At 37.8% G+C, this 27967-nt stretch overlaps 1 protein-coding gene and 1 long non-coding RNA gene across 2 annotated transcripts in view; one reads left to right on the top strand and one right to left on the bottom strand.

The window, feature by feature from the left end:
- Nucleotides 1-441: 441 nt before the first annotated feature.
- LOC138335214 (cytosolic purine 5'-nucleotidase-like) overlaps nucleotides 442-27967 on the top strand; it is an 88629-nt gene continuing 61103 nt past the window's right edge. Inside the window, exons 1-3 of the mRNA XM_069284194.1 lie at nucleotides 442-516; nucleotides 3817-3908; nucleotides 7106-7179. Of these exons, the coding sequence (XP_069140295.1) occupies nucleotides 3838-3908; nucleotides 7106-7179 (145 nt within the window). The 5' untranslated portion in view covers nucleotides 442-516; nucleotides 3817-3837. The remainder of the gene's footprint in view (nucleotides 517-3816; nucleotides 3909-7105; nucleotides 7180-27967) is intronic.
- On the bottom strand, nucleotides 14610-26924 carry LOC138335215 (uncharacterized). Its single transcript, XR_011210253.1, has 2 exons — nucleotides 26626-26924; nucleotides 14610-15112 (listed from the first exon to the last, which is right to left on the bottom strand). It is a non-coding gene; the product is annotated as an uncharacterized lncRNA (long non-coding RNA).

Raw genomic sequence — 27967 nt, 5'->3', positions numbered from 1 at the left:
CTATAACAGGTTAAAAAATGGATGTAGTTTTATTTACTGTAGCTTGAAATGACATAAGGACCTATAAGAATACCTGGTTGTAGGCCTACTTTCAGTAAAGTAGGCTATGTAATGTCCATTTTGTTTGTGCTTTTGCAAGGACCATGTAAAATTATTAGTAACAAGGCCCTCACTTTGAACACAGGGCCTCGTTACTAATAATTTTACTGGGTTTAATGTATGTAAGACGTGACCTATCTTATATCATTATTATTAACGAGGCCCTGTGCTTTGAAACAAAAGGTTATTCCATAAAAGTTGTTTTTTTTGCAAAATAACATAAATGGATAAATTATGCCCACCAAGTACGCTTGTATGATGTATTTTAGTAGTGAGCAAAAGCATGTCACAAAAAATGTTTACCTTAAAAAATCGTCTGCTAGAACTGGTTTTGCCACTTTTTGGAACTCTCTAGTTCCGGAGATACGAAAATATAGGAAGTGTTGTTGTTCTAAGTTACTTCGTCTATATTTTACAGTGAGTATTTTGAAGCCAATTCCATAAGTTTTAGCTGTGCACTGCTATTGAAAATTTGTGACATGTTTCTTTAGTATCTAATGGTCCAACAGAAAGAAAAACAAACGTTTCAAATGGCCGAGATAATGTGCATGCATCCATTGTTTACAGACCGACTACTGTATGGAGAAATGTAAACAAACCACCAGGCTCGCTCGTGTACCTATAAATGTAGCCCCGTGTATGTAAGGCACCCTATCGACATAATGTGCACTGTCATATCTTTACATGTGTCTTTTATTGGATGCACATGTTTAAGACAGTCGTACCGAATTCCCTTGTTGCATGCTCATGATAATTTTATCATGAAGGATAGTGTACAGGGCACCTGTTGGTATCCTCAGTCGGGCGGGTACTATATACAATATACAGTAGTGTGTGCATGCTAGCACGTGTAGCTCGCCTACTATCATTGTATTGAACCGGGATGTGCAGATTTGTACTTGCTGACCCGATATTTTGTTCCTCTTTGGGGAGTTTGCACTATAATCTTTGTTGTACTGTGTGTATGGACAAAATCATAAGATGATTAATGTAATGTAGGTACATCTACATAAAGATAAGATAGTACAACCATATTACACATTTATATGTAAAGGTGCTCGTGTTCGTCTTTGCCAGGCAAAAACTTCTCAAATTGACGCTATAGTAAGAAGGTATATTTCGACTATCATTCTAATTAATTACATATAATACTGCATGGAACTGATCTGGAAAGAGATTAATTTTCCCCTTGAATGGATGGTTATAACCCTATGAATCTCAAAATGAGTGGAGAAGTAATCTGTGAAATATGAATTGTGTTTTTATCTCGGTTTCTGGCATTTATATGTGCCAGTATTTCCGTTATCTAGGAAGAGTTGTAATTATCATATATTCTGTGTTATCAACGGAAATTTCAACAATAATGAAATAACAAAATCTATGATGCAATCAGAAGTTCATAGGATGTGTTGGAATATAATACCAAATTGTTTGACGACACTGTAATACATCTACATAAGCTTAATAAGGTTACCAATATCAATGATGTCACCTGAGTGAATTTTATACTTTTAGATATTTGAATATAGAACTGAAAAAAATAAACAACAAAATTAATGAATTCCATTGACGTCCTTTAACAGTATCAATATCAGAAATTTATTTTCCTTTCAATGAGGTCTGTAGTTATAAATTCACAGATTCATATGGTAGAATTGCATAATAAACAATTTCAACAGGAAAATGAATCAACTTATAAGGACTGATTATAGATGATTATAATCTAAAATCGTCAGTCCACTATGCATGATTGCATGTATAAACTCATTATTGCCAAAATTTACCTCTGATGATGTCAAATACGGTGATCATCCTTGAAAAAATGGGTGAAAGGGTCAAAACAAGGGTCATGTGCAGAACCACATTTGTGTGTAATTTCAAACACTTTTTTAAAGTCTAAAATATGCATATATTTATTATTTTCATATTGTTATTCAATAATATTTATGATATTTTGTAATAATATAATTAATTTCTGATAATTATAAAAAAGTATTAAAGATCTTAAAAATATTTATGAAATAAAATCTGGATTTTTGTTCTAAACATGTCCAGTTTCACTATTATCTTTGACTAAACAAAATGGCACCCGTTATACAGGATACTCACATGCTCAGTATGTTTTATTCATGTGAGTAAATCTTTGTCTGAAATCATAAGTGTTTGTACTCTTAAGTCTTAAGCCCTGTGATGTAATTAAAATAGCGCTTATGGCTTGATCTGACGCAATATTTGTGAGCTTTTTGTCAATCGGGTTATGCATTCTAAAATATTTAAAAAATGGGTCAACCCGGGGAAATCGGGTGAGTTGGCAATACTGTAAACATATTGGTTAAACTTTCCTAAGAAAATTGGCAATGCTATCAGGACTATATTTAAAATCAATAAGTATTATATGTAAAATTGAAGTAATTTGTGTCATAAAATGAAAATATCATACACAAAGAGTTATAAATATTGATTTTATAGTAAAATTGTAATAATTTCAGATATTTGATGTTTGCATGGCAATATTTATTCCATAAATATGTTATAAATGTAGCAACAAAATGTAGCTATAAAATGCTTGTTTATGTGTTCTTTATAAGAAAAAAATATGAGAAGGTATAATAAATGGTGTTATCAAGATTTGACATATGGGCAAATATTTAGTTTCATTCTTCTTACTTTTTAATTTCAAGTGCATGTATATCAAATGATAATCAAAAGTTTCCATCCATGGATTTGCAGGATCAATGATAAATGCCATCATTATTCAGAATGAATTCATTAATTATGAATATAGAATGACACCCATAAGAGCTCAACCATTATCTGAAATCGACTCATACACATGTAACTACATCGCATTACCATAAACTGACAATCAATCTAATTAAAAATTGATGTTCTTCTCCATAAACTCTGTAAGTTCATACTGAGTTTACATGTAATGTTAATATTGGACATCAAATTTTAGTTAGATTAACTGACAATATAATTTCATCACTTTAAAAACTTTATAAATGTTAAAATAAATGTTTACTTGTAGGTAAAGATACAGTAATGCCTAGCCCTGCATGCTGCAATGTACATGTGTGTTTATTCAATCTCGAGGAAAACTGCAAAGCCTTAAGCTTAATTGTGCTGATTATTTTCAACTCGGCACTATAATGAAGACTGATACAATATCTTGGTTTCAGATGGGGATGTTCCTGTATCTGTCCTTCATTCCTTTCATGCTTTTGTATATTAATCTTGTCCATGTTGTATTTCCTATACACATGTAATATAAGGAATAGGAACTGCATATTTGGTACATGTAGATGCGATGGTGTGAAACAATGTGTCACATACCAAATCAAGTCTCTGTGACCTATATTTTTATGTTTAAGATTTCTTATGTGCAATTTAATTGGAAGTTTGTTCAGGCTCTATATATATCTAATATCAAACGTCATTGGATCATCATGCATACTTGGTATAACTAAGTTATATAGTATATGTGTTGTGTACAAAAAATAGGTCACTATAACCTTACCTTTAACTTTTGACCTGATCATTTTAAGAATTTAATTGTCTGAACTCCATTATAGTAACTCTATGAACTCAAGTTTGAAAAAAAAATCAAATATTAAGTAATTATTTGTATAAATTGTGAGTTGTATGTGTATTTAAACTTCATAAATATATAACAAAAATGATAAAATTATCAATAACAATTAAATTTCTTTATAGGTATAATCAGACACATTAAGCATGGCTACTGCAGAGACGCATGATGAAGTTGATGCCTCACATAAACTCTACAAAAGGAAACCTGGAAAGAGGTATCTATTTGAAAAAACTTTTTTCATGCTTTAATTTGTCTATGTTATACAGTAGTTTCAATACGCTAATTTTTAATGTTTTGAAAAAAAAAATGCTTTTCAACTATCAATTGTCACTTGGAATGAGAAATATTATATATGTTTTGGGGAAACAAACTTTATCACTGCTTTAAAATTATGATGCTTTTGGAATAAGAAATAATATTTCAAAAATGCAACCTGCAATTGGTCTTTGAAAATTTCCCAAAATAATCTATTAAACCTGATGCTGAATAGATTTTCCTGTTACAACATGTTGATTTTGATGATGTAATCCGATAGTTGTAAATTCTTTGTTTGTATACAGTATCATTGGAGATTCTGGTATTTAACATTTGTTCTATTGACATTGATGGAAAGTGAATTCCATTATTACCAAACTGATATTGCACAGTCTAGCAGCTTAATGACCCAGGAATCATTCAATCAATACAGTTGAATAGATTTTACATTGGTCTTCGTTACTTTCTCTCGGCCTTTGGTACAGGAAATTTCAGACAAAACTCACATAAGTAGCATTCTGGTATACCATGGCCGCTCTAATCAGTCATTGATTCAATTTCACCAGAATAATGTGCAACTAAAAGCAGTTTTCCACAACCTAGTTAATTTCATCCTGTGCCATAACCAGAAGTTAATCACATCAGGGTTTTTCGAATAGCATTTGGAGGTCATTTAGGACGATGATGACATCGAGTTAGGACAAATGTTCTGAGCGGTGTAGACGTGATAATCAGATTCCCTAACAAGAAGTTGACAACGGTCCAGATGAATTTGTCTTAGGGTCAGTGATGTGTACAACATTCTATATAAAGAAGGACATAACTGAAGATTCTGTCCCATAATTCCCGTAACACAAAGTGAGGACACATTTAAAGTAACTGCTCATTCTTTGACCATGATTTGGGATAGTTTTGGATTATGTACTTTAAAAAAAAAAACACACTTTTGGATGAGACTGTGGTTGCTGACAATTCCTTTTTTGTGATTTGTGATCATTCTTGTGGCATGAAGACAATTTTGTGAAAAATGAAAACTCCTGCAATTGCAAGGTTGCATGTTTATAACTCTTTGATGAATGGTTGCAGACATTTTTCTCTTAAGCACATGTAATTGCCATTCTTCACTTGTAAATTGGAATAGTGTTTCATAACAGAATGTTTAATCAGGAAAACAATTGCTTGGAAGAAGAACAGATTAGAAACTGACTTTCTGAATAAGTCATGCTTACATACATGCATGTATATCAGTGTTTAGACTATATCTCACCTTGAAGCTAATGTATTTTTTAGGTCATTCATTCTGAATTTTAATCAACGAAGTCAACAATTAGGGTCTGTTATACATAGGATTAATCATTATCTGTAAAGTTTGATGCTCACATAAATTTAACATAGTGTGGCCAATACTCAATCGACTTTTAGCTGACCTGACAAATTTCAAGGTCAGGTCTGTTTTGTTGACATCGAGAGAAAGAGTGCTTCGATTCCTATAGATATCTGAATAACCATCGGTGATTTGTTCAACAGCCATTCAGACAACTCTTGCAGTCAAACATAAACTTGAATTTCTCGTGGAAATTTGCAGGACAGTTCTCGTGGAAATTTGCAGGACAGGATTATACATTTGTCTACAGTGATCATTTTAATGGAACATTATTTTATCCTTAATGATAAAAAGCTGGGAATTATTTCAAGTTTTCATTCAAGAATCTGTGTGAATGTGATTAAAGACATCAAAATGGAATAAACATATCGGTATAAACTTTGAGATAAATTGGCTTCAGTTGAAGTCATTATCATTATAAGGTTTTAATATGTACTGACAGAATTGATGGTTTGGAGTTTATGTTCTGAACAGATGTTAAGTTTCAGTCAATATATAGACAAACTATTTATAGATGTAAAGCTCTTCCGTATTGCTTTCCAATCACCCTGGCTAAATTTGATGTAACATTATTTATTTTCCGTAATTTCCGTTTATGAAGCACTGCAAGTAGATTGGATTGTTATTGTCCAGGGAGTTGATGATGATGAAAATGAAATTTCATTTGTCAGCCCTTTAGGTTTCGTTCCTCATATAATGTAGTAATATATATTGATCTTTCCGCTTTGATTGAGGCTGAATAATACCAAAATCGACAGATATGTAAATCTAACAAATCTTTTTTCTAGACTACTGCCCACAATCTTAAAGCAACAAGCCTATCTTACTGATGTTGTAAGGAGTCAATATCACTGATGTTTTGGATTTGAAAGAATAATATTGAAAAACTCTTCATGCAAATATATAGGGACATACTTTAGTGTGTACCGTATAAATACTTGGGTGGCTAAGGTGGATCATATCCTTGAAGAAATTTTCTTTTATTGATGTTGCCGTTTATTGCTCATTTTTTCATTTCTTAAGAAATACCACATTTCGATAGCTTGGAAAATTAGCAGTCAACATATTATCTGAGAAGAAACGGATGTAAATCTATATAATATTATAAGAACTCCTAATTCTATTTATAAGTTTATTCCCACGCGTTAATCTTGTTGCTATTATTTGTGTTTGGGAGAAATCCGGATAAGTTGTCTAAGCCATTTTGTGACCTACTGAGGTCACTCAAATGACTAAGTGCATATTGTGTATAGGGAAAACAAATGACCAGGACAAATAGTTGTGTCAGCATTGCTGTGAAATATCGTAAATTGCGGATGATAAACCCTGGTGCACCTGATGTTGTGACAGATATGGAACATCATTAGCAGTCTAGCTGTGTATTAATGGTATGACATTTAGCAACGAGAGGACGTTATTGTATGTTTACAGTGTAGAAATATTAGATCGTCACTCAACTGGAACAAGTCTTAAAATAGACAAATTTCACTAATCAGGATTTATTTTGGTTCACTTTCTTTATTTCTAACACCCTAAGAAGGTGTAATGGACTCTTCTATCCTTTGATCTGGACAATTCCATATTGGTCAGCAGGGGTACAAAGGAATTATTGCATAATTTGATAAACATTTGCATGATTATCATTGTTGTTGTTGACACTGTTACTTGGATAACAATTGAATTGATATTAACTGTGATTTAGACATCAATATGGCTATTCGTAGACAGAGCTTGAATTACTGGACTGGTTTCCATGAAAATCCTTTTTCTAGGGTTTTCGTCAACCGAAGTCTGATGCTGGACCGAGTGAAGTTTTATGGTTTTGACATGGATTACACTTTAGCAGGTAAGTCTAATTTGCATACCTTTAAATTTGCATGTCTATAGATTTAGATTAGAAATAGGCAGAAATTCAGCTGCCACTACCATTCAAAAGAGTTATCTCCCCAATCTCTCTACAAGTTTCTAAGCTTAAAACAAATGTCACCTTGTATTAGTTCATTACATAATTTCTATTAATTAACATTTATGTGTCAACTAGTAAATACCAAGTTTGATTTGGAAAGTGAGTTATCTGCCCCTGTTTGAGTTTAAATGAATCAGTCTTAGCATTCCTTATGCAAGTAAATGCAACATCTTGTAAAGGAAACGAGTTGTCTGCCCCTGCTTAAGTAAACATGAATCAAAGTTATCTCCAATGTTTGCAAAAGCTTAATATATTCTCACAATGAAAATGAGTTATCTGCCCATCTTTGTTAAACATGTACCAGAGTTATCCCCTAGCTATTTTAGTCAACCTTTATTTGAATCAAGAAAATGACTCATCCCCTCCTGTTATATGGTAAAGATGCACTAGGATTATATTCCTCCATGTAAGAAAACCTATTTTGTCATCAAGAAAATGACTTGCCTGTTTTGGTACATATGTTGTTTCTATATACCATCAGCTGTTGTTGTTGGCTACTTTCTCCAGTTCATCGTAAAGTGATGAACTTTACCCCATCTGTTAGCATTATCAACACATTAGAATAAGGTTAAATCTCCCCTTTAACAGGTTGACAAAAGCTTAACCTATCCTAAGGATTATGGCTCTGTGATTCTGAACATATTTTACTATAATTCTCCTGTGGTTTGATAGATTTGTCATTGGTTCAACAAGCAGGACAGAATTACCATTTTATGAAAAAAACCCAATAATTTCGATCATAGAATTATATTTGTCATGAGAGAAATTTTCAGCTGGTACCAAATTGATTTCTATCAGCATCAGTGTTCAGTGAACCTCTTCCTTATCCAGTCTTAAAGAGACGGTGACAATTGTCAACTTACAATAGCAAATTAAGTTTACGTTTTTTATAGTGTTTAACATATTGAAAATTAAAAAATTAAACAAAAAAGGTTTTGTAGATTTATTCCATCAACATATGATCACATAAGACATTTTTTTACAGGAAACAGCATGATTTATTTATAAAAATATCTTCATACGTGAAATTTTGTGTGTAAAGGTTAAGATGACAATGCTTTTTGTTTGTAACTTTTTTGTTTGTATTGTTCCTGGTTCATCCAGAAAGGCCATCCCTCCCTAGTAACATCTGCAGCTTACAGGATTAAAGAAACATCTTGTACATTATAGTACAACATTTATGAATCTCTGGCATTATTAGATATGAGATATGTACTTTTACAATCTACCCTGTGACATATCGTACACATTCCTTTCCATTATAACAGAATTTGTTTACAGTGCATTCCTTTATTGTTGAAATTAGGTGCTTTCCATATAATACTTGAATCCTTTTAAGCATTCTTTCTTTTCTTATCAGAACCTGACACAGTTGTACTTGAAATACCTTTCATTTTATATGGATTTCGCTTTAGAGACACAATTTTGTCATCTTGTGACGAAAATTTCTGTATCCCTGATATTAATCCTGTTTTCCCATTCAACAAGATTTTCCTGACATTTTAGTCGTTGAACTCGATGTTTTTTTATGGATAATCATTCCGAAATTGAATAGTCATTTCAGCAGTTTTAACTTTGGTGCTGAAAATGTCATCTATTTTCATTAAACTGATTCTGTTATATAAATCTCTAAGATGTTTGTATGTCGGTATGGATCGGTAATGGTACACAGGTGAGGACATCTTGGAGCCTGAGTAATCCTGTCATCTCCATTCTCATCCTCCGTTACTGATGTAAATAAAAACACTGTAGGTGATTGTATGGACTTAATAGACATGGACAAGTCTGTATAAGGTCAATACTGTCTCCCGTCAGGACATGGACTGGATACATAGTGGACAGGTTCGGCCAAATGTCTAGGAAGATAATAGGCTTCTGTAATATACCAAGTTTCCTGCTGTAAAGTGGTTGTTTGAGGAATTGGTTGGTGATTTGGTTGATTAATTGGTTGGTTGGTTGATAGTTAGATGGTTGATTGGTTGGTTGAATAATTAGTTGGCTGTTTGGGTGATGATATGTTTGGTTGGTGGATTAATCAGCATGTTCATTGGTTGGCTGGTTTGTTGAGAAGTTGGTTGGTTGAATAAGGGATTGGTTGGTTGAGGAGTTGGTTGGTTTGAATAATGGGTTTGTTGGTTGAGGAGTTGGTTGGTTGAATAATGGGTTTGTTGAGGATTAGATTGGATATTTGGTTGGTTGATTGATTAGCATGTTCATTAATGAATTGGTTGGCTGGTTGGTTGAGGAGTTAGTTGATTGTTTTGTTTATTATGATTATTGGCCTATTTCAGATATAAGGTAATTTAAGGACGGCCTCTCCCTGTATGCATTGTGTTGTGTGTGCTGATGACTGTGTCTTGTTTGGAAGGCTGTGGTATATAGAAAGGCTAAGACAGACAGTGACTATTTATGATGTGTGATATAATGAAATGACTAGCTTTTCCTATGAAAAAGCCATATGATAGACAGCATTAGGAGGAGCTGTAGAACATGTTAAAAGACCACCTATATAGAATGACAATGGCAGACAAACTCTCCAGAAACATAACTATTATGTATATGCACAGTAAAAATGATGACGGTTATGAGCCAAATCCAAGACAAATAATTCAAAAGGTATTACGCACTCGTACAAAGATAATTGTGAAGTACGTGTTACATAGCAAAGGAGGGAAATAGTTGTAAACTGTTAAACGATTCAGGCCAAGGTAAATGTTTCTATTAGAACTGTTACATAATATACGAAGGCTAATAACCTTAAACTGTTACACCAGACATAGCTATGTAATCAAGTACTGACCTAAATTACACAATAAAATAAAACATAAAATCAAGAATTTTTATCAAATGTTGTTGTAACATATGTTATGCTGATAATATAAATTTTGAATATTAAAAGTTGAAGAACATATTTCATTATAAATATTTTAACTATTAATTTCTAGTACTGTATTTACCCCTGTAAGTGTCTCTGCATCCCTATAAGTGCTAAGTCTCCATGTCACAGTAAGGTAGCATACACCCTTAAGTCTCCATGTCACAGTAAGGTAGCATACACCTGTAAGTCTCCATGTCACAGTAAGGTAGCATACACCCTTTAGTCTCCATGTCACAGTAAGGTAGCATACACCCTTTAGTCTCCATTTCACAATAAGACAGCATACACCCGTAAGTCTCCATGTCACAGTAAGGTAGCATACACCCTTAAGTCTCCATGTCACAGTAAGGTAGCATACACCCTTAAGTCTCCATGTCACAGTAAGGTAGCATACACCCTTAAGTCTCCATGTCACAGTAAGGTAGCATACACCCTTAAGTCTCCATGTCACAGTAAGGTAGCATACACCCTTAAGTCTCCATGTCACAGTAAGGTAACCCACAAACATAAGTCTCCATGTCATAGTAAAAATAACATACACCCTTAAGTCTCCATGTCACAGTAAGGTAGCATACAACCTTAAGTCTCCATGTCACAGTAAGGTAGCATACACCCTTAAGTCTCCATGTCACAGTAAGGTAGCATACACCCTTAAGTCTCCATGTCACAGTAAGGTAGCATACACCCTTAAGTCTCCATGTCACAGTAAGGTAACATACATCCTTAAGCCTCCATGTCACAGTAAGGTAGCATACACCCTTAAGTCTCCATGTCACAGTAAGGTAGCATACACCCTTAAGTCTCCATGTCACAGTAAGGTAGCATACACCCTTTAGTCTCCATTTCACAGTAAGGTAGCATACACCCTTTAGGCTCCATGTCACAGAAAGGTAACCCACACACATAAGTCTCCATGTCACAGAAAGGTAGCATACCCCCTTTAGTCTCCATTTCACAGTAAGGTAGCATACACCATTTAGTCTCCATTTCACAGTAAGGTAGCATAAACCCTTAAGTCTCCATGTCACAGTAAGGTAGCATACACCCTTTAGTCTCCATTTCACAGTAAGGTAGCATACACCCTTTAGGCTCCATGTCACAGAAAGGTAACCCACACACATAAGTCTCCATGTCACAGAAAGGTAGCATACCCCCTTTAGTCTCCATTTCACAGTAAGGTAGCATACACCCTTTAGTCTCCATTTCACAGTAAGGTAGCATACACCCTTTAGTCTCCATTTCACAGTAAGGTAGCATACACCCTTAAGTCTCCATGTCATAGTAAGGTAGCATACACCCTTTAAGTCTCCATGTCACAGTAAGGTAATAAAGTCCATACAACACCTTAAGTCCTCACATAAGGTAAGATCATACACCCTTAGTCTCCATGTCAATACAAAGTCTCAGTAACAGTAAGTACCATACAACCTTAAGTCTCCATCATAGTAAAACATGTCACAGTAAGTAAGGTAGCATACAACCTTAAGTCTCTATGTCACAGTAAGGTAGCATACACCCTTTAGTCTCCATGTCATAGTAAGGTAGCATACACCCTTAAGTCTCCATGTCACAGTAAGGTAGCATACACCCTTAAGTCTCCATGTCACAGTAAGGTAACATACATCCTTAAGCCTCCATGTCACAGTAAGGTAGCATACACCCTTAAGTCTCCATGTCACAGTAAGGTAGCATACACCCTTTAGTCTCCATTTCACAGTAAGGTAGCATACACCCTTTAGGCTCCATGTCACAGAAAGGTAACCCACACACATAAGTCTCCATGTCACAGAAAGGTAGCATACACCCTTTAGTCTCCATTTCACAGTAAGGTAGCATACACCCTTTAGTCTCCATTTCACAGTAAGGTAGCATACACCCTTTAGTCTCCATTTCACAGTAAGGTAGCATACACCCTTAAGTCTCCATGTCATAGTAAGATAGCATACACCCATTAGTCTCCATTTCACAGTAAGGTAGCATACACCCTTAAGTCTCCATGTCACAGTAAGGTAGCATACACCCTTAAGTCTCCATGTCACAGTAAGGTAGCATACACCCTTTAGTCTCCATGTCACATAAAAGTTGTATATTTCCCTGAATCTGCATATTTATAACAGTAGTTAACATATCAGTTACACTTTGAAGCTTAAAAGGCTTTAATAACCATCTATTTCTTAATTACCTCAGCTATAATTTTTCTTTATTTTCATTATTTTTCTAATTGAGTTGTAATGAATACACACTGAGCTCATAGTGATACAATGAAGTTATTCTTGAGTAGCGTTCTATAATGAGAAAACAAATCGAGAAATAATTTTTATTTCAATTTTGAGTGGCTGAATCTTTTATGTGAAGTACAACAGGATGTGGTGTAAGTGATTTTTCTGAAAGTTTGTGTTTAGTTTCTAAGAAACAGATTATCTAGAGACAGTATATATAGTGGTCTGTGTGGGTTGGAACCAGTCCTGATTGTAGTGGTTTGTGTGGGTTGGAACCAGTCCTGATTGTGTTGGTATTTCCTTAAAATTTTAAGTTATAGTACAGCTGTTAGTGGCACAGCACTAAACTGAATTGTTACAAACTTACAATTGAATAAGAAAACATGTATATTACCAAAGCTTACATAAACTAGGTTGCCAATAATTATTATCAAAGAATTTTTTGAATAAAAAATGTTCTTTATTTTGAAATCCTTTCTTGTATTCTTCTGGTAATTTCAGCGGGATGTCTTTTATTGCCAGAAAAACAAAATGTCCAGTAGGTGATTATGGATGGAATAAACAATTTTGAAGGTCAGCCAAAAACATAAATTACGTTACCCAGTATATAATTATATTGTATTCCTTATTTTCCAAGAAAGGGCTGCGATGACCGGGTGGTTAAGATGTCCCAACATGTAACCACATGCCTCTCCACCTTTGGGTAGCAAGTTTGTATCCCTTGTGAGGCAGTTGCCATGTTCTGGCTGCTTAGATAAGTTAATGGGTTTTTTCCGGGAACACCTTCTTTTCTCCACAAACAAACCTAGCACATCCTTATAAGACCCTGGCCCTTAATAGGATGTTCAACTAATAAAACAAGATTTCACTTTAGTTGCTCAACTTTAATTCCCTCCAAAAATGGTTTAATAAGGTCCTATCAAATTAAGAGCAAGAGTCATTTAAAGTGTGTGTTAGGTTTTAGTGGTGGAAGACCCAGAGAAAAAACACCAAGCTACAGTAGTATCTGACATTCTGTTCCGTATTGAACTCACAGCTCTCATGGGAGAGCTCATTTGGTCACTGCAGCAACTGACGGCTCCTGAAAACAATAGCTAATTGATGGATTGTTTAATTGTTAAATGAACCTCGTTATTTCTGTAACGAGAATCAACATTACATGAAGTAGTAGATTCCACAGCGATGTCAAAATTAAGTGACAATCCCCAGGAATGATCATCTGCTCGTAAACGACACATCTCATTTACTCTGGCATCTGCGCATGTTTAAGAGACGTTGCTCTAAACGTCTGAATGAGAGACGTTGATCTAGACGTCTGAATGTGCCTGATTCCAACAAGCTCTTCATGTACTATGTGCCAAAGATACTTTACCTGACAGTGGCTTTTATTAGTTATAGTACATGGTAGTAGCAAATGCACTTAATGACATACAACTCAGTATGGAAATCAAATGCTTCAGCATTACAAGACAAAATGAGGCTCTCTTTTATTAAAATGAAGAACACATTAACTTGCAGTATTGGTGCATCACGAATTTGAAATATTCAAGTGAAAAAAAACTTCATGCTTCATATAAAATTTAAAAAAATTATTTTCTTTATATATTTGCTATAGACCAGTCAGTAGAAATTCCAATTTTTACTATCAAGTATCAAGCCATGTTGTGATATACATGATTTAAGGACTTTGTAAAATTGTATGACCTTGACATTTTTAATTGCCTAGCTGATACAGAGATAAAGTGGCCACCATTTCTCGAAATAAGTAAAAAATTTGAACATAAGTTACACAAGGAGAATAATATTTAGTTTTGACTTAAGTCTGCACTTTTCTTTCTTTTGAGAAATCGGAACATTGATCAAAAGGTATTTGGGATAAGGGGTCAATGGAATTTCTCTCGATTTCAATTTGTGTACGAAACAATACTTTAATTAGCAGTTTTATTAGAGATAGACTAGGCACGAGGATGGAGGTTAGTAAATGAATGACTTTTGTGGATTTCAAGATGCCAAAATACCACTACCGGTATATCAATGGGATTCCAATTTTTTACTATCAAGAATGAAACAAAATGCTATAATGTTTCATAATGAACAACATTTATTTGAATTTTTAGTAAATTAATGACTTTTGTGGATTTCAAGATGCCAAAATACCACTATATCAATGGGATTCCAATTTTTACTATCAAGAATGAAACAAAATGCTATAATGTTTCATAATGAAGAACATTTATTTGAATTTTTTGGGGAAAATATTCTTGTTAAACTTGATAATCCAAGGCAGATTTAGGCCAGATGTAGGTATGAACCCTGTCAACAAACTTTCTCTAGTTTCAGTTTATCTGTATTGTGACAGCAGAGTGCACTCTTAACCCAATCACCCCTCAAATTTCATAATGGACTGATCCAGTCCTTGATAAAGGAGAGTCTAAATGTGTTTTGAGGGCTGTATGTGTTAATATGCCAGGCCTATGATGCTAAATCTTTCGACAGGAAGGGAACATTTGTTTTGTTTGTATTTTATGAAAGCAATTCTGCACATCTCACTTTCACAGACCCCTCCCTTTATTCCTTCATCCTCCCTTCTCATTTCTGAAAGAATGGAAATAAACAATAAAAAAACCAAACAGTTGTGAACTTCTAAATGTCATCACATTCCATTTTCACAAATGCTTCCCCTCAGTTGTCTGTCTTCATTGCCTCCTCCTCCTTTCTGAAAAAAAATAGAAATAAATATTAAAAGAAGCAAAACAGCTATGGAATTAAACAAGTCCTCACATTTTTTGACAGCTTATTGTGTATGACAGTTACTGACTTCCTTTAAATTTGCTGTTAAGGCTTCTAAGTGAATATCCACATTACATGGATATTGTTTCTGTGAGAGAATGGTTTTTGTTGAAATGTTTATGTGGGGCTATGATGATACCACATAAATTGTGTCGTTTTGCTTCTAAAATGAACAACTTTATTGTTCCCTGGGTGGGATTTTCACATCGACCTTTTTGTTTGGTGCATGAACTTTGTCACAGATTTGGAGTTTTGGGTTATCTTGCTACAACAAGGAAATGTTTTTGAAATAATGAAACAGAATTCCATAAAGGGATTTAGATTATGAATGCATTTATGTACCAATACTTAGACATCTTGGACTTCGAATCTGATGGATCCCCTAAGGATTTAGATCTCTCAAAATATCTGAAAACAAACTTAAGTTCCAAAAACTTACTTAAGTCAAAACGTTTCACATCAAGAGGAGAAAAACTTTGACATTACTATCATTCTATATGTTTGTTTTGAGAAATCTAAACCTGATCAACCATATTATTGAACATCATTTTTCTTCAGAACTAAGTTACTAGCAAAGAAAATCGGAAAAAATGAAGGGAATTAGTAAAATCAAGTAATCTATAATAATAAAAACCTAATGAAATTTGGAGGGGGGCTTATTACTGAGCAAGGGCTTACTGCAGAATAGGGGCTTAGCTTTTTTGCCATTGAAATATATTTTGTTGATTAATTTCAATGTAAAGTTTGTTATGTTTCCACTAGAATTTCTCAATGTAGAGAAACTTAAGAGCTTTTTACCACCTTAATATGTTTCTAAACCGGTTGATATTATACAGTTGTTGACTGGAGGTGAGGGCAATAGACTGTTTGTTTGAGGGTCCAACTAATCATTTGTTGACCAAAAACCCAGTTGATAACTGTTTTGTTATACCCCATTGTGACGTCACTCCAGTCCAATAGTACATTTTAACAGCCGATTTGGACCGCTCGAAGGAACAGTTCATTTATTGGCATTTTTGTCAATAGAGTTTATATAGGAAATTTTTTATAGGGGAATAACAATGAAGTATGTAGTATAAAAAATATTGATACTTTGGTAGCTCTCCTAATTTTTTTTTCCAAAAAATTTCGGACAGGAAATGGACAAATTGATTTCAATTACGGGGTATCAATAAATATGTCAGAGATATGGATGTTTATATGGAGTATAAGATATATACTAGGGTATGTGATATAGCTTCCTGAAGGAAGAGGTTGATAAGTGTGATGTTTTGATCAGATTTGTGTGTGGAGGGGATGGTACAGTACTGAATCGTCCAGTGGTACATATAGCACTTCATAGATACACCCTGGTACATCACTGTCACTTACATTAAATAGACTTACACATTTAAATTGATACAGAGAAGGAAAATGGACATTACTTATAGAAAACAAATTGACAAAGATGATAAAATCTCTTGATGGATTCGTACCAGCAGTGCTCAGTGACAGCATCGTACACAGAAATGGGAAATTAAACTAATTCACCCCCAAAGACACATTTAGACTGATTTTAATCAAGGTCTAGAACAGTCCATTATGAATTTTCAGGGGAAAATATAAAAGGTGTCAAAACACAGTTATAATTGGTAGTATGAAAAAAATGAAAATCACCATGGTACTGTTAGAGCGCAAAGTATGACCTGAGGAACTTTTTTAGCATTATCAGATTGATTTGTGATTCAAAAATGAATTGGTCAGATATATTAAGATAAGAAATGAGTTGTTAATGTCTCATCCTAATGCTGTTAACAATATGTTTTTGTTTGTTTAATGTGTGTAAATATAAATAAAAGTAAATGTTTGAACCTTAACCCAATAATGTAACCTTTGACCTTTGACCTTTTCAGTGTCAACAAAAATAATTTAGACAAATCAACAGCTTCCTGGAAAGTTTATAATAAAATGCAACCCAAGTTACATTCTAAAACAAAGTGCCACAAAAAACTTTTTTGAGTGATATTTATTTGTTTATTCAAAAAACTTTTACTGTAAAATCCAAATCGATTTGGCAGTAAAGCCCTAAATAAGGAAATTAGGTCTCAAGATGGGTTTACTTGTACATGTAGTAGCTGATAGCTATGCAACTGACCATCACATATGGGAGACCTTTAATTCCCATGTTATTGCATTCAATCAGAGCCAGTCCAGAAGAAGTAATTGAAACAAAGGCGAGGAGGAAATTTATGGGATACTGATGATTTTAATTCTGTTGTAAACAATTAATTACTGAAACAAAAGGAATCACTGTAGGAAGTTCAGTTAATTTTGCTGTTAATTGGTAATTATTGAAACATGGTGGCTGTGGCTGAAGATCTGGGCCAGGATGACCACTTTCTAAATCTGCACCAGGTAATTGTATACAAAATGGTATCTTATCTGAGGATGTTAATGATTCGTTCATATCTTTATTTTATTGGTTTGCTTTTCTCATTGAAAGTAGCATTAAACTTGAGGTGATAAGAGTACATTTCACGGTTAGTGTCATATCGTCCTGCCTTTTATCATGTTTCACCTGTAAAATACAGGTGAGAAGGTCGTATAGGTCCTATCTTTGATCTTTATCCACTTAATCACTCAGGTATGTACTGTTAATGGTATAAGTGTTATTCTATAAATCATTCCATAAATATAAACTTCCTATGAGTTTTCTCCAATAAAGGTTGATATCTAAAGCCATTTAAACCTCGATTTGTGACCATTTCTGAAGAAATCTTTGTACAGAGATCTGTGTGGTCTTCAAGTATCCACTTTCAGATAAACATCTATCTTACCTTTCTGTCAATAAAATCTTCACTTTACTAGTCCATATACATTTTGAAATCTCACACTTTACTGATGGACAATAATCTATAAAAAAAAATATTGTAATGAAAGAAGAAACCTTTTTAAAAAAATGAAATATTTTTTTCTGTTTCCATGGAAACTGACAATTAATCAAGTAGTTATCAGCGTTCGGTGGTTGATGTTAATATGTAGTCATTTGGATTTTAGATTGAGATTAGCGTCCCTGTGCTGGGGCAAAATGACAGTTTATTGGGTAGAAAAACAAGAATCTCGCCAGGGTTAAATGACATTTTATTGGGTAGAAATATCAGCATCAGGTGTGAAATTGACACTTAATTAGAATGGTATTCAAAATGAAGTATTAATCTTGTATTACATGATTACCTGAACTGGAATTTTTTCTGTAATTCTATATAGTTTTTATACTACTATATCAGTGTGAATATTGGTCAGATTTCATGTACTTACCCTTTGATGGGGAAATGAGAAAGGTTATATGTATGCAGATAATGAGGTTTTTCAATGTAAAACCAATTTTCATGATGTAATACTTACCATAACTTTAGTATGCAAATACGCTACCTACACCCATCTTTGTAGCCCCAACAAACATAAGATTTGAGAATCCCGTCTCCCTACCGTACCTCATCTCGTACTCGACGAGAGTAACATAGAGTGGTCTCCCTTCCTCAAAAACCCTTTATGGAGCCACAGGGGCAAAATGGCTGAGGAGGAAAGGGGAGGAAACAGAAGGGTGGGACTCCGTAAAGTTATGGTAAGTATTACATCATGAAAATTGGTTTTACATTGAAAAACCTCAATTTCATTTCAGTAATACGTTACCATAACTTTAGTATGCGAATTCGTCTTACCGTAGTGGAGAGTCCGAAGCCAGGCAGCCCAATCAAACGTCAAATCCAGGAGACAAGCCCCAGTAGGGAGAATAAAAAGGGGTTCCAGGAACCCCCCGAAGGAAAAGGATAAAAAATGGAATACCTCCCAGAGAAAAGAGGAGTACCATCGTGATGCCTGCCCGCATACAGTTAAAACCAAAAATAAATACCATGTCTAGGGCGGAGGAACAGTCACAGACTGAGCCGCCACAACTGGACCCAAGGAAAACAGTCCCTCAGAATGAGAGGACAGGGACCGGAGGTAAAAGTCAGTGAAAGTAGACTGACCACGCCAAAAGGCAGCAGCAGACATGATGTCCTGGAATGAGGACCCATTTAGGAGAGCCAAAGAAGCTGCAAGGGCTCTAACCTCATGAGCCCTCACCTTACATTTCGCCCGAGATAGATCATTAGATAGCTCATAAGCAATCTTGATCACCTGACATATCCATCTGGAAATGGATTGGGAGGAGATATCCTGCTGACCCTGTTTAATGGGCAAGAATAGACGAGATCGAGTACCTCGCCCCCCCCTAGTTTTATCAAGGTAAAACCTAAGTGCTCGACAGGGGCACAGCAACTGATCATTCTCCTCAGACTCAACAGAGACTGTCAAGGAAGGAATCCTAATGGGATCGGGCGAAAAACCAGGAACCTGATTCTTTGCCAAAAAGGCAGGATCAGTGAGAAGGGTAACGGCAGAGCTATCTCTGGCCCAACGAAGGCACGAAGAGTGAACAGACAAAGCATGGATATCACTCCTCCTACGGCCTGAGGCAAGGGCAAGCAGGAAGACAGTCTTAAAAGTTAAAAACTTTAGGGAGACAGACCCCAAAGGCTCATAAGGAGCCCCCTTCAGTGACTCTAACACAAGAGCTAGGTTCCACTGTGGAGCTAACTGCTGTACCCTAGGCCTGTCCAGACTGAAGCCCCTAATCAAAGCAGACAACGAGGTGGAAGAACCTACCTCTCGCCTATCATGAAAAGACAGTACACTGGCAATAGCCGTGCGGTATCCCGCAATAGTACCAGAGGCGAGATTCCGTTACCGAAATAAATAGAGAAGGAAATCTGCAATCAGCTGGACAGAAGCCTTGATCAGATCAATCTTCCTGCCGATACACCAATCACAGAAAATCTTCCAGCGTGACTGGTAGACGGCAGAAGAGGAAGACCTAATTGATCGGGCGATGCGGGCTGACACGTCCGAAGAAAAGCCTGCCTGAGCGAGGCCTACTGAGAAAGCTTCCACGCGTGAAGGTGGAGGATCTCGGGACGTGAATGCATCGTCCGTGACCGAGGCTGGCGCAGGAGATTGGATCTGAGTGGAAGAACCAGAGGAACATCCACCAGAAATGACAATAGCTCCGGAAACCATGGTTGTCTCGGCCACAGGGGCGCTATCAGAAGGAGGGAGCAATGATGCGTCCGAAACTTCTGTAGAACCCTGCCCACCAGGTTGAATGGAGGGAATGCATAAGCCTGCATCCCCTCCCAATCCAGAGATAGCGCGTCCACAGCCCAAGCCAATTGGTCTGGCACCGGAGAGACAAAGGTTGGCAACTGGTTGTTCAGGGAAGTGGCGAAAAGGTCTATATGAGGCCTGTCCCACACCTGACAAATGCCCTCGAAGATCGAGGGATTTAGTTGCCATTCTGTCAGAACCGGCTGGCGGCGCCTGGAGAGAGTATCCGCCAGAACATTCAACCTGCCTGGAAGATGCTTGACTAGAATAGTCAACTGCATTTCCTGACAGAGAAGAAGAACACGGATAGCGAGGGCACAAAGGACGTGGGACCTTGTCCCCCCCTGTCTCTCCAGATACGCGACAACTGTAGAGTTGTCCGTAGCCACACAAACCACCTTGGAATGCAGAATCTTTCGAAAAGCCTGCAAAGCCAACAGAACAGCCCTCATCTCCAGCACATTGATGTGCTCGGAGAGCTGATCCCCAGACCAGTCCCCCCGACCGGCAATGGCCATCGAGGTAAGCCCCCCAACCTGTCATGGACGCGTCCGTGAACAAGGTCATGGTGGGAGCTGGCTTGGACAACGGAACCCCCTGTAGAACATTGTCTTTGAGAGTCCACCACCGTGCAAACTCCTTCACGGACTGGTTGAGAGGAAGCCAAGCCTCCCATTCCCTGCTGGCAGGAACCCAGTTCGCGAGGAGAAACATCTGGAGAGGTCTGATGTGAAGTCTCCCAAGGGGGACTACATCTGCCAGGGAGTTGAGATAACCCAGAAAACTGAGAAACCAACGCACCTGGACGTGTGACCAACTGATGAAGGTCAGAGCAAGATCTCTGGCCTTCTCGAACTTCTCCAAAGGTGGAAGGGCAATGCCCTGAACCGTGTTGAAACGGTTTCCCAGTAAGACAAAGTCTCGAGAAGGGGAGACCTCGGACTTCTCTCTGGAAGGAATGAAGCCGACTTTGAGCAAAAGTTTCAGGACCAGACGGGTGTTTTGCACCAAAGATTCCCGCACTAGGTGGAGCATGAGGGAATCGTCGAAATAGATGTGAACATCTATTCCCCTGGAGTGCAGAAACCCCACGACAACCTGCAGCAGCTTGGTGAAAACCAAAGGAGCTGTCGTGAGCCCGAAAGGCATGGCCCAGAACTGAAAAACCTTCCCGTTGCAAGTGAAACGGAGGAATTTCCGTGCCGACTTCTTGATGGGAATGTGGAAGTAGGCATCCTTCAGATCTACTGAAGTAGCCCACATCCCCTCTCTCACCGAAGCTATGATGCTCCGTGGAGTCTCCATCTTGAAGTGAGGAGAATCTACGTGCCTGTTGAAGGCACTTAGATCTATGATGGGACGCCAAGCTCCGGACTTTTTCCGAACCAGAAACATTCTGGAATAAAAGCCTGGAGTGCATTCCACCATAGGCACCTCCTCGACCGCGCCCTTTAAAAGCATGGTCCTTACTTCCTCCTGGATGGCAAGTGCCTTTTCTGGATCCCCCGGAGGAGGAAAGAAGATAGGTCTTGATGCCAAGGGCGGATCCCGCAAGAGGGGAATGCCCAACCCCTCCTTGACCACAGACAAGGCCCATGTGTCCTCTGTGATTTCCTTCCACTCTGGGAGGAAGAAGGACAGACGACCTCCTACAGGAAGATCGGGACGAGGAAGATCGAGACCCTCCCAGGCGGGAGAATCGCTTCCTAACCCGAAACTGAATCCTGCGGGAGAAGGACCGGAATCTAAAACTGGAGGAGCGGAGTCCTCCAGAACAGACCCCTCGTCTGGAAAGGCCAAGGAGGGGGAAAACGAGTCAGGAACTCTTCTTCTTACCCCCAGGAGGGTTCTTGCCCTTCTTACCCTTCCCCTTGTTGCCCTTGAAGTAAGGCTTCGACTTCGGCTGTGCAGTAGACTGAGGAGCTGAAGTTCTAGCCTTCTTCTTGGGAGGCACGGACCCCTGCGAGGTACTGGCCTTCACGGTCTGCAATCTCTTCAAAAGAAGGGCAGAAGCGACCGAGTCCTCCTTCAAATCCTTCTATCAGAAGGAAGAGTCCCTCCAAAAAGAGTGGACCCAGAGAAGGGGGCAGTCAACAATCGGGACCGGTAAGGTTCTTCGACCGGGCGGTTTTTCAACACAGAAAAACGCCTAGCCAACAAGACATTGGCGAGCAATGACACCTGTAAAGACGCCAAGGCTCTCAATGCCCTGTTCAGGGCAGAGGTAACTCTGTCCTGAATGTCGGCCTGCTCTGTCTCAGATATCCGACTCTCAGGCACATCGGATACCCTATATAGACTAACCGTCAGAAAGTCTATATAAGACAGAATTTGAATGGAAAGGCGCAGCAGCCTCTCCATCTTGTGGTGCTCCTTGGAGCCGAACACCACCTGGTCCACTGACTTGCCGGGCCAAGCTGCCAATTCTCTAGACTCCAGCTTAGCTGGCTGAGAGGACAGCAGTCCATCGTGAATGGCATAATCAGAGGCCTGAACCTCTGATAAATCACCAACACTGAGCTGCAAACCGGCAAACCCAGGCGTGCGAGATGAAGAAGAATTCTTCTCCATAACTCGAGACTGGGCAGTGGCCAGAGCTGAAGACACAATAGTGCCTTCTGGCAGTGAGCGATCTGACTGAGCAGATGCCCGTGGAGCCACCAAAGAACCCAAAAGGGTGGTGGACTCCGGGATGGATGATGCGGAAGGTGGTGGGCAAACCTCCGCCCCGAGAATCCGAGATACATCGGCCCTAAGGGCCCGCATCCCAGACAAAACCTGCTGGGCATCCACCTCAGCAGCCTCGAGGTCACCCTCCTCCTGGAAATCCTCAACCTGAGGATCTGCATCCGACAAACCAGATTGGTCAATATCAGAGCAGCCAGGGGAGAGATGAACAACATCATCATCCTCTGCCGAACCCACGACCTCACAGTCCATATCCTCCTCGTTGCCTGGACCCGAGGTCCCAACGGGGAGAAAAGGGCCAGCAAAAGAGACAGACTCAGGAAAACTTTCCTGAGCAGGCTCCAACAAGTGGCGTTTAGGAGCCGAACTCCTAACCACAGAAGCTGAGGGCTTCGACCTAACGGTCGAAGCTCGACCCTTGGACTCGGAGACAAACGGGACTGCACGAGAAGCAGAAGTCCTAAAGGTCCGGCGAACCTTTCTAGGACCGGCACCCGAAGCAGCAGTAGGTTGGGGGGGAGCAACCGAACCGCTGACAGGTCTCCGCGAGGGAGAGACCAAACCCCAAGGGTTCCAAGAAGGAATAGCCATGGGGTTAAAACCGTATCCCTGAAAATACGGAAAAGGTCCCGTGGGTTGGGAGTGACCCCAGAACTGGCCAAACTGGCCTGCCTGAGACTGGGGCTGGCCAACCTGACCAAAGGACGAGGTTGGACCACCACTCCCTCCAAGTGGAAACCCGGACATGTATGGGCTAGGCCCATAACTGCTGGGATGCTGCTGAAACCCAAAACCATCCGCAGGCTGGTTTGGGGGGCCCAAGGATGGTTGCCCGCAGGCACCCGTATACCCTAAGCCAGGGGGAAAAGGAGGCCGAAAATCGGACACCTGACCAACAAACCCAGGACCCTGAGGATGACCCCCTGGGAAAACCGAGCCAGCACACTCAGGAGCGGACCTAATAGGACCGGGACCAGGTAACTGGACGGGAGGGAAAGTTGGACCAGAATTGATGCCGGGATTAGAGAGCTGCGCATCACTAATCCCAGTGGAAACGGACAAACCAGAAAGGAAGTCTGTAGTCCCTGAACCCAAACTCGGACGAATAGGTCCGGCATCAAGACCGCCCCCAACAGCAACACCACCTGGAATGCCGGAGCCGCTGACAACGTCAGAGACCGGCGGCTGGTAGTCCCTACCCGAAGGCAAGCATGGAAGCTTACGAGCATTCCCAGCCAATTCGACCCTAGACCGAGAAACGTCAGGGTCAGGCTGCCCCTCCCCTACTCCAGGAACATCCTGGACAGGAGGGACCACCCCCTGATCTCGAGAAGAACCTGTAGAGACAGGAACTACCGAGACAGGAACAGAAACAGAACTAGAAGCCTGCTTCCTTCTCCTCCCGTAAAATGAGGACGAATCCCTCTTACGGGAGGACGAAGATCGCCTTGGTGTAATGCCGGCCTGGCCAAGAGCCTCTCCAACTGGACAAAGTTCACAAGGAGAGGACTCATGACAAGGGCGACATAGGGGACATGCATCATGTGGGTCCCGTTCCTCAAAGAAATGGGAACACCCATGAGCAGACCCCTGACGCTGACCCGAGCGGGACATACCAGGCATTACAACGACAATTACGTAAACAAGGTAAGAAAATTACGTCAAAAACGTAAAATATAAGCAACACACGCTAAACACGTAAAAAAACAGTGTTAGGTGACACAAATCTTACCTAATAACAACGGCAACGAAGCCTCAGCGACGAAAAACCGAACAAAAAAACAAACGTAAACAAACCGGAAACAGCGAGACGTCACCAGTAATGACGGATCGCACGGAACACCGGCAAGCACGTGGAACAGTCAAAAAACGGCCGAAAAAGGCACAAAAAACGAATGACAGTACAAAAAGAAAACAACACAGGGCAGATGGGTAAACACACAACTGAATGTGTGAAAAAATTTGACTAAAACGTCAAATAAATGGACCTAACAGCGAAACGAAATAGACACAATGCAATTGCCGTCCGAGCTGTGTAGCGCCATAAAGGAAAGAGGAAGGGAGACCACTCTATGTTACTCTCGTCGAGTACGAGATGAGGTACGGTAGGGAGACGGGATTCTCAAATCTTATGTTTGTTGGGGCTACAAAGATGGGTGTAGGTAGCGTATTTGCATACTAAAGTTATGGTAACGTATTACTGAAATGAAAAATGAAATTAACTGTCTGTAAGGTGAATGTATGCACTCTACTCTACTTTATTGAAGTATCCCTAGCATAAGTTCAACAAGAAAAACAGTCTATGGGTCTTGACTTAAATGAAAAAAAAGGGAAAAAATATCAGTTGCCAGTACAAGCAAAAGGAAAAAAAAATCAAAATAAGGGGAGATAATTCAAAATAAAGGGGAGATTATCAATAAAAACAAACCAAAGAAAAGATTTGAAAAGAAGGGGAGCTAATTTGAAATAAAAGGAATATTATCAAGAAGAACAAAATCAGATAAAAAATTCAATAGAAAGGGAGATCATTTGAAATAAAGTAGAAATTATCAATAAGAACAAAATTAAGAGAGAAACAAATCAAAATAAGGGGAATAATTTTAAATAAGGAGAGATAACCAATTCTAGAGTATTCTTCTGTGTCTGGATTAATCTTTTGATAGAATTTAGCAACTATCATATATAATATTTTCAGACAATTTTCAGAAGGGAAACAACAAATTTTAGCAAGTATTCTTTGTATCAATTATATAATAGCATTATTTTTTTTTTTCCTTTATTTTTTAAACTAAAAATTTCCTATGTCACAAAAACATACCTAAATTCTTGCTCTAAACTCTACTATATTAATAAGATTAACTTTCTGACACTATATTCTTTAATCTTTATGACAAAAGACTGCATGAAGGGAATGTTGTTATATTTTTATAACCTCCATAAATTTAATATAATTTGATCACTCAGTTGAATGCATTTGGCTTTAATCTATTGCCAAACAAAATAAATCAATATAAAATTCCACATTAAGTTTGACTTGCGCAATTAATTTTAGAAATAATTTAAGTAAAAATATGTAAAGTAAATTGCCTGTGTATGCTAGTTTATGAGATTGTACTCAAACGTACTGGACATTTAGTTCAAAACATATGCATAAATGGATGCATGTACTTTTCATTACATCATAAAAATTTTTATTTAACAATTATGCATACATTAATTAACAATAGCGTTTTTACCTATGTATATATTTATACAGCCTTTGTATTTATAGACACATGTATAATCATACACAATTGGGAGTTGTGCAGTGTTTAATTAATTAGTCCGTGCCTATATGTCGGGGTTTATATAATCTATTCAAAGTTACGGTAATTGTTTTGTGATGTTAATGCAGTAGGGGATCATACGGAAGTGACATTTATATGTTTGATTAAACATTCTGTGGAACATGATCTGCACATATTTAAGATTCATTTATTCACGGAGAGAAAAAGATTTAAGAATACACTGGATTTAGTATTAAATATTGGTAATGAGATTGATCGGTTTAACATAATAGATTACCTTTAGTTGTCCTATTTGTACTTGACACATGTATCTGCCGATTCTTCAAAGATAGTATTCTTGTATCCTCCTAAGATCCAATGTCATTTCCATGAATGTGCTCCTTTCCCTGATTGCATAGCTACTGCGGTAGTCAAGTGGGGATTTTTCTCTCGGCACTCTGGCTTTTCTGCATCAACAAACCTGGCATGTCCTTACATGACCCTGGATGTTAATAGGAGAGTAAACTAATAAAACCCAAACTCTATAAAGTAAATAATACAAACCCTATGTTCTCTTTGGGGGACAGTGTCTTCGTCTGACCTACAACAACATCAAAATCATGTCATTTTATAATTTACTTAACTTTTGATTAAAAAAGATGAAACACTTAATTGTGAATATGCTGAATATATCTTTTGCATCTACAATAATCTTTCTGAATCTTGAATATGTTGTTGTGTAGCACTTTTGGTTCATTTTCCTATTTTGTGTAAAACTTGTGGTTCATTTTCCTGTTTTAATGGTCCATTAATCTGTTAAAAGCTGGATGTCAACTTCCTTTTGAACTTAGAAGATAAATTTGATAAAAATAACTAGAGCACTGGGGTATGTTATTATTGCAGCTTCTGGAAAAAATCAAATAAGTACCGTGTTCGACCCAATAAGCGCCCATGTCCTTATAAAGCGCCCCTCCGCCTGTTTGAGGCCTTAATTTTAATAAATTCAGGCATTAATTAAGACCAAAACTACAGTATAGATTTGCAATAATTTTGTCTTATTAGCACCTTTTTATTTTTTTCTATTTTTTTGAACACCCTGAGCACTTTTTGGGTCGAATACGATATTCATATATTTATATCTATTTTATGGAAGTTAATTTCAATTTTATTGCACTTACACTGATACAGGTAGTTGGGTTTTTCAAACCACATAATTGTGTCTTTATGAAAATTTGTCATATCTGTCACGATATGTTGGTCATGCACATGAAACCAACACCCAGATAAGTGTAACTAGATAGTATATTGTGATTATATAACAAAAATCACAACATTAAATGTACAATAAAAGCACAACATCAAACGAATTGTTATGTGTGTCAAAGTTTTATGAATTTTGTCCTACATTTCATGGAGGTAGGCCAAGCTTAAAAAGCTTGTAACCACAAGCTTGTATCATATGACAAAATTGGTGATTTTTCAAACCTTGTGTTTGATGACTAATATTATACAATGTAACTATAAAATCTGTAATGCTAATCTTTTCCTGTTGGCTACCTGGTATATCTTACATATAGACTGGAGAAAATGTTTGTTTGAATTAATGCCTTATTAATAGCCAGGGGCAATTGAGGAAGTGC

Source organism: Argopecten irradians, chromosome 11 (genome assembly GCF_041381155.1).
Source record: "Argopecten irradians isolate NY chromosome 11, Ai_NY, whole genome shotgun sequence".
Taxonomy (NCBI): Eukaryota; Metazoa; Mollusca; class Bivalvia; order Pectinida; family Pectinidae; genus Argopecten; species Argopecten irradians.
The sequence above is the reverse complement of the archived record's forward strand: the minus strand, read 5'-3'. Positions and strand labels throughout refer to the sequence as shown.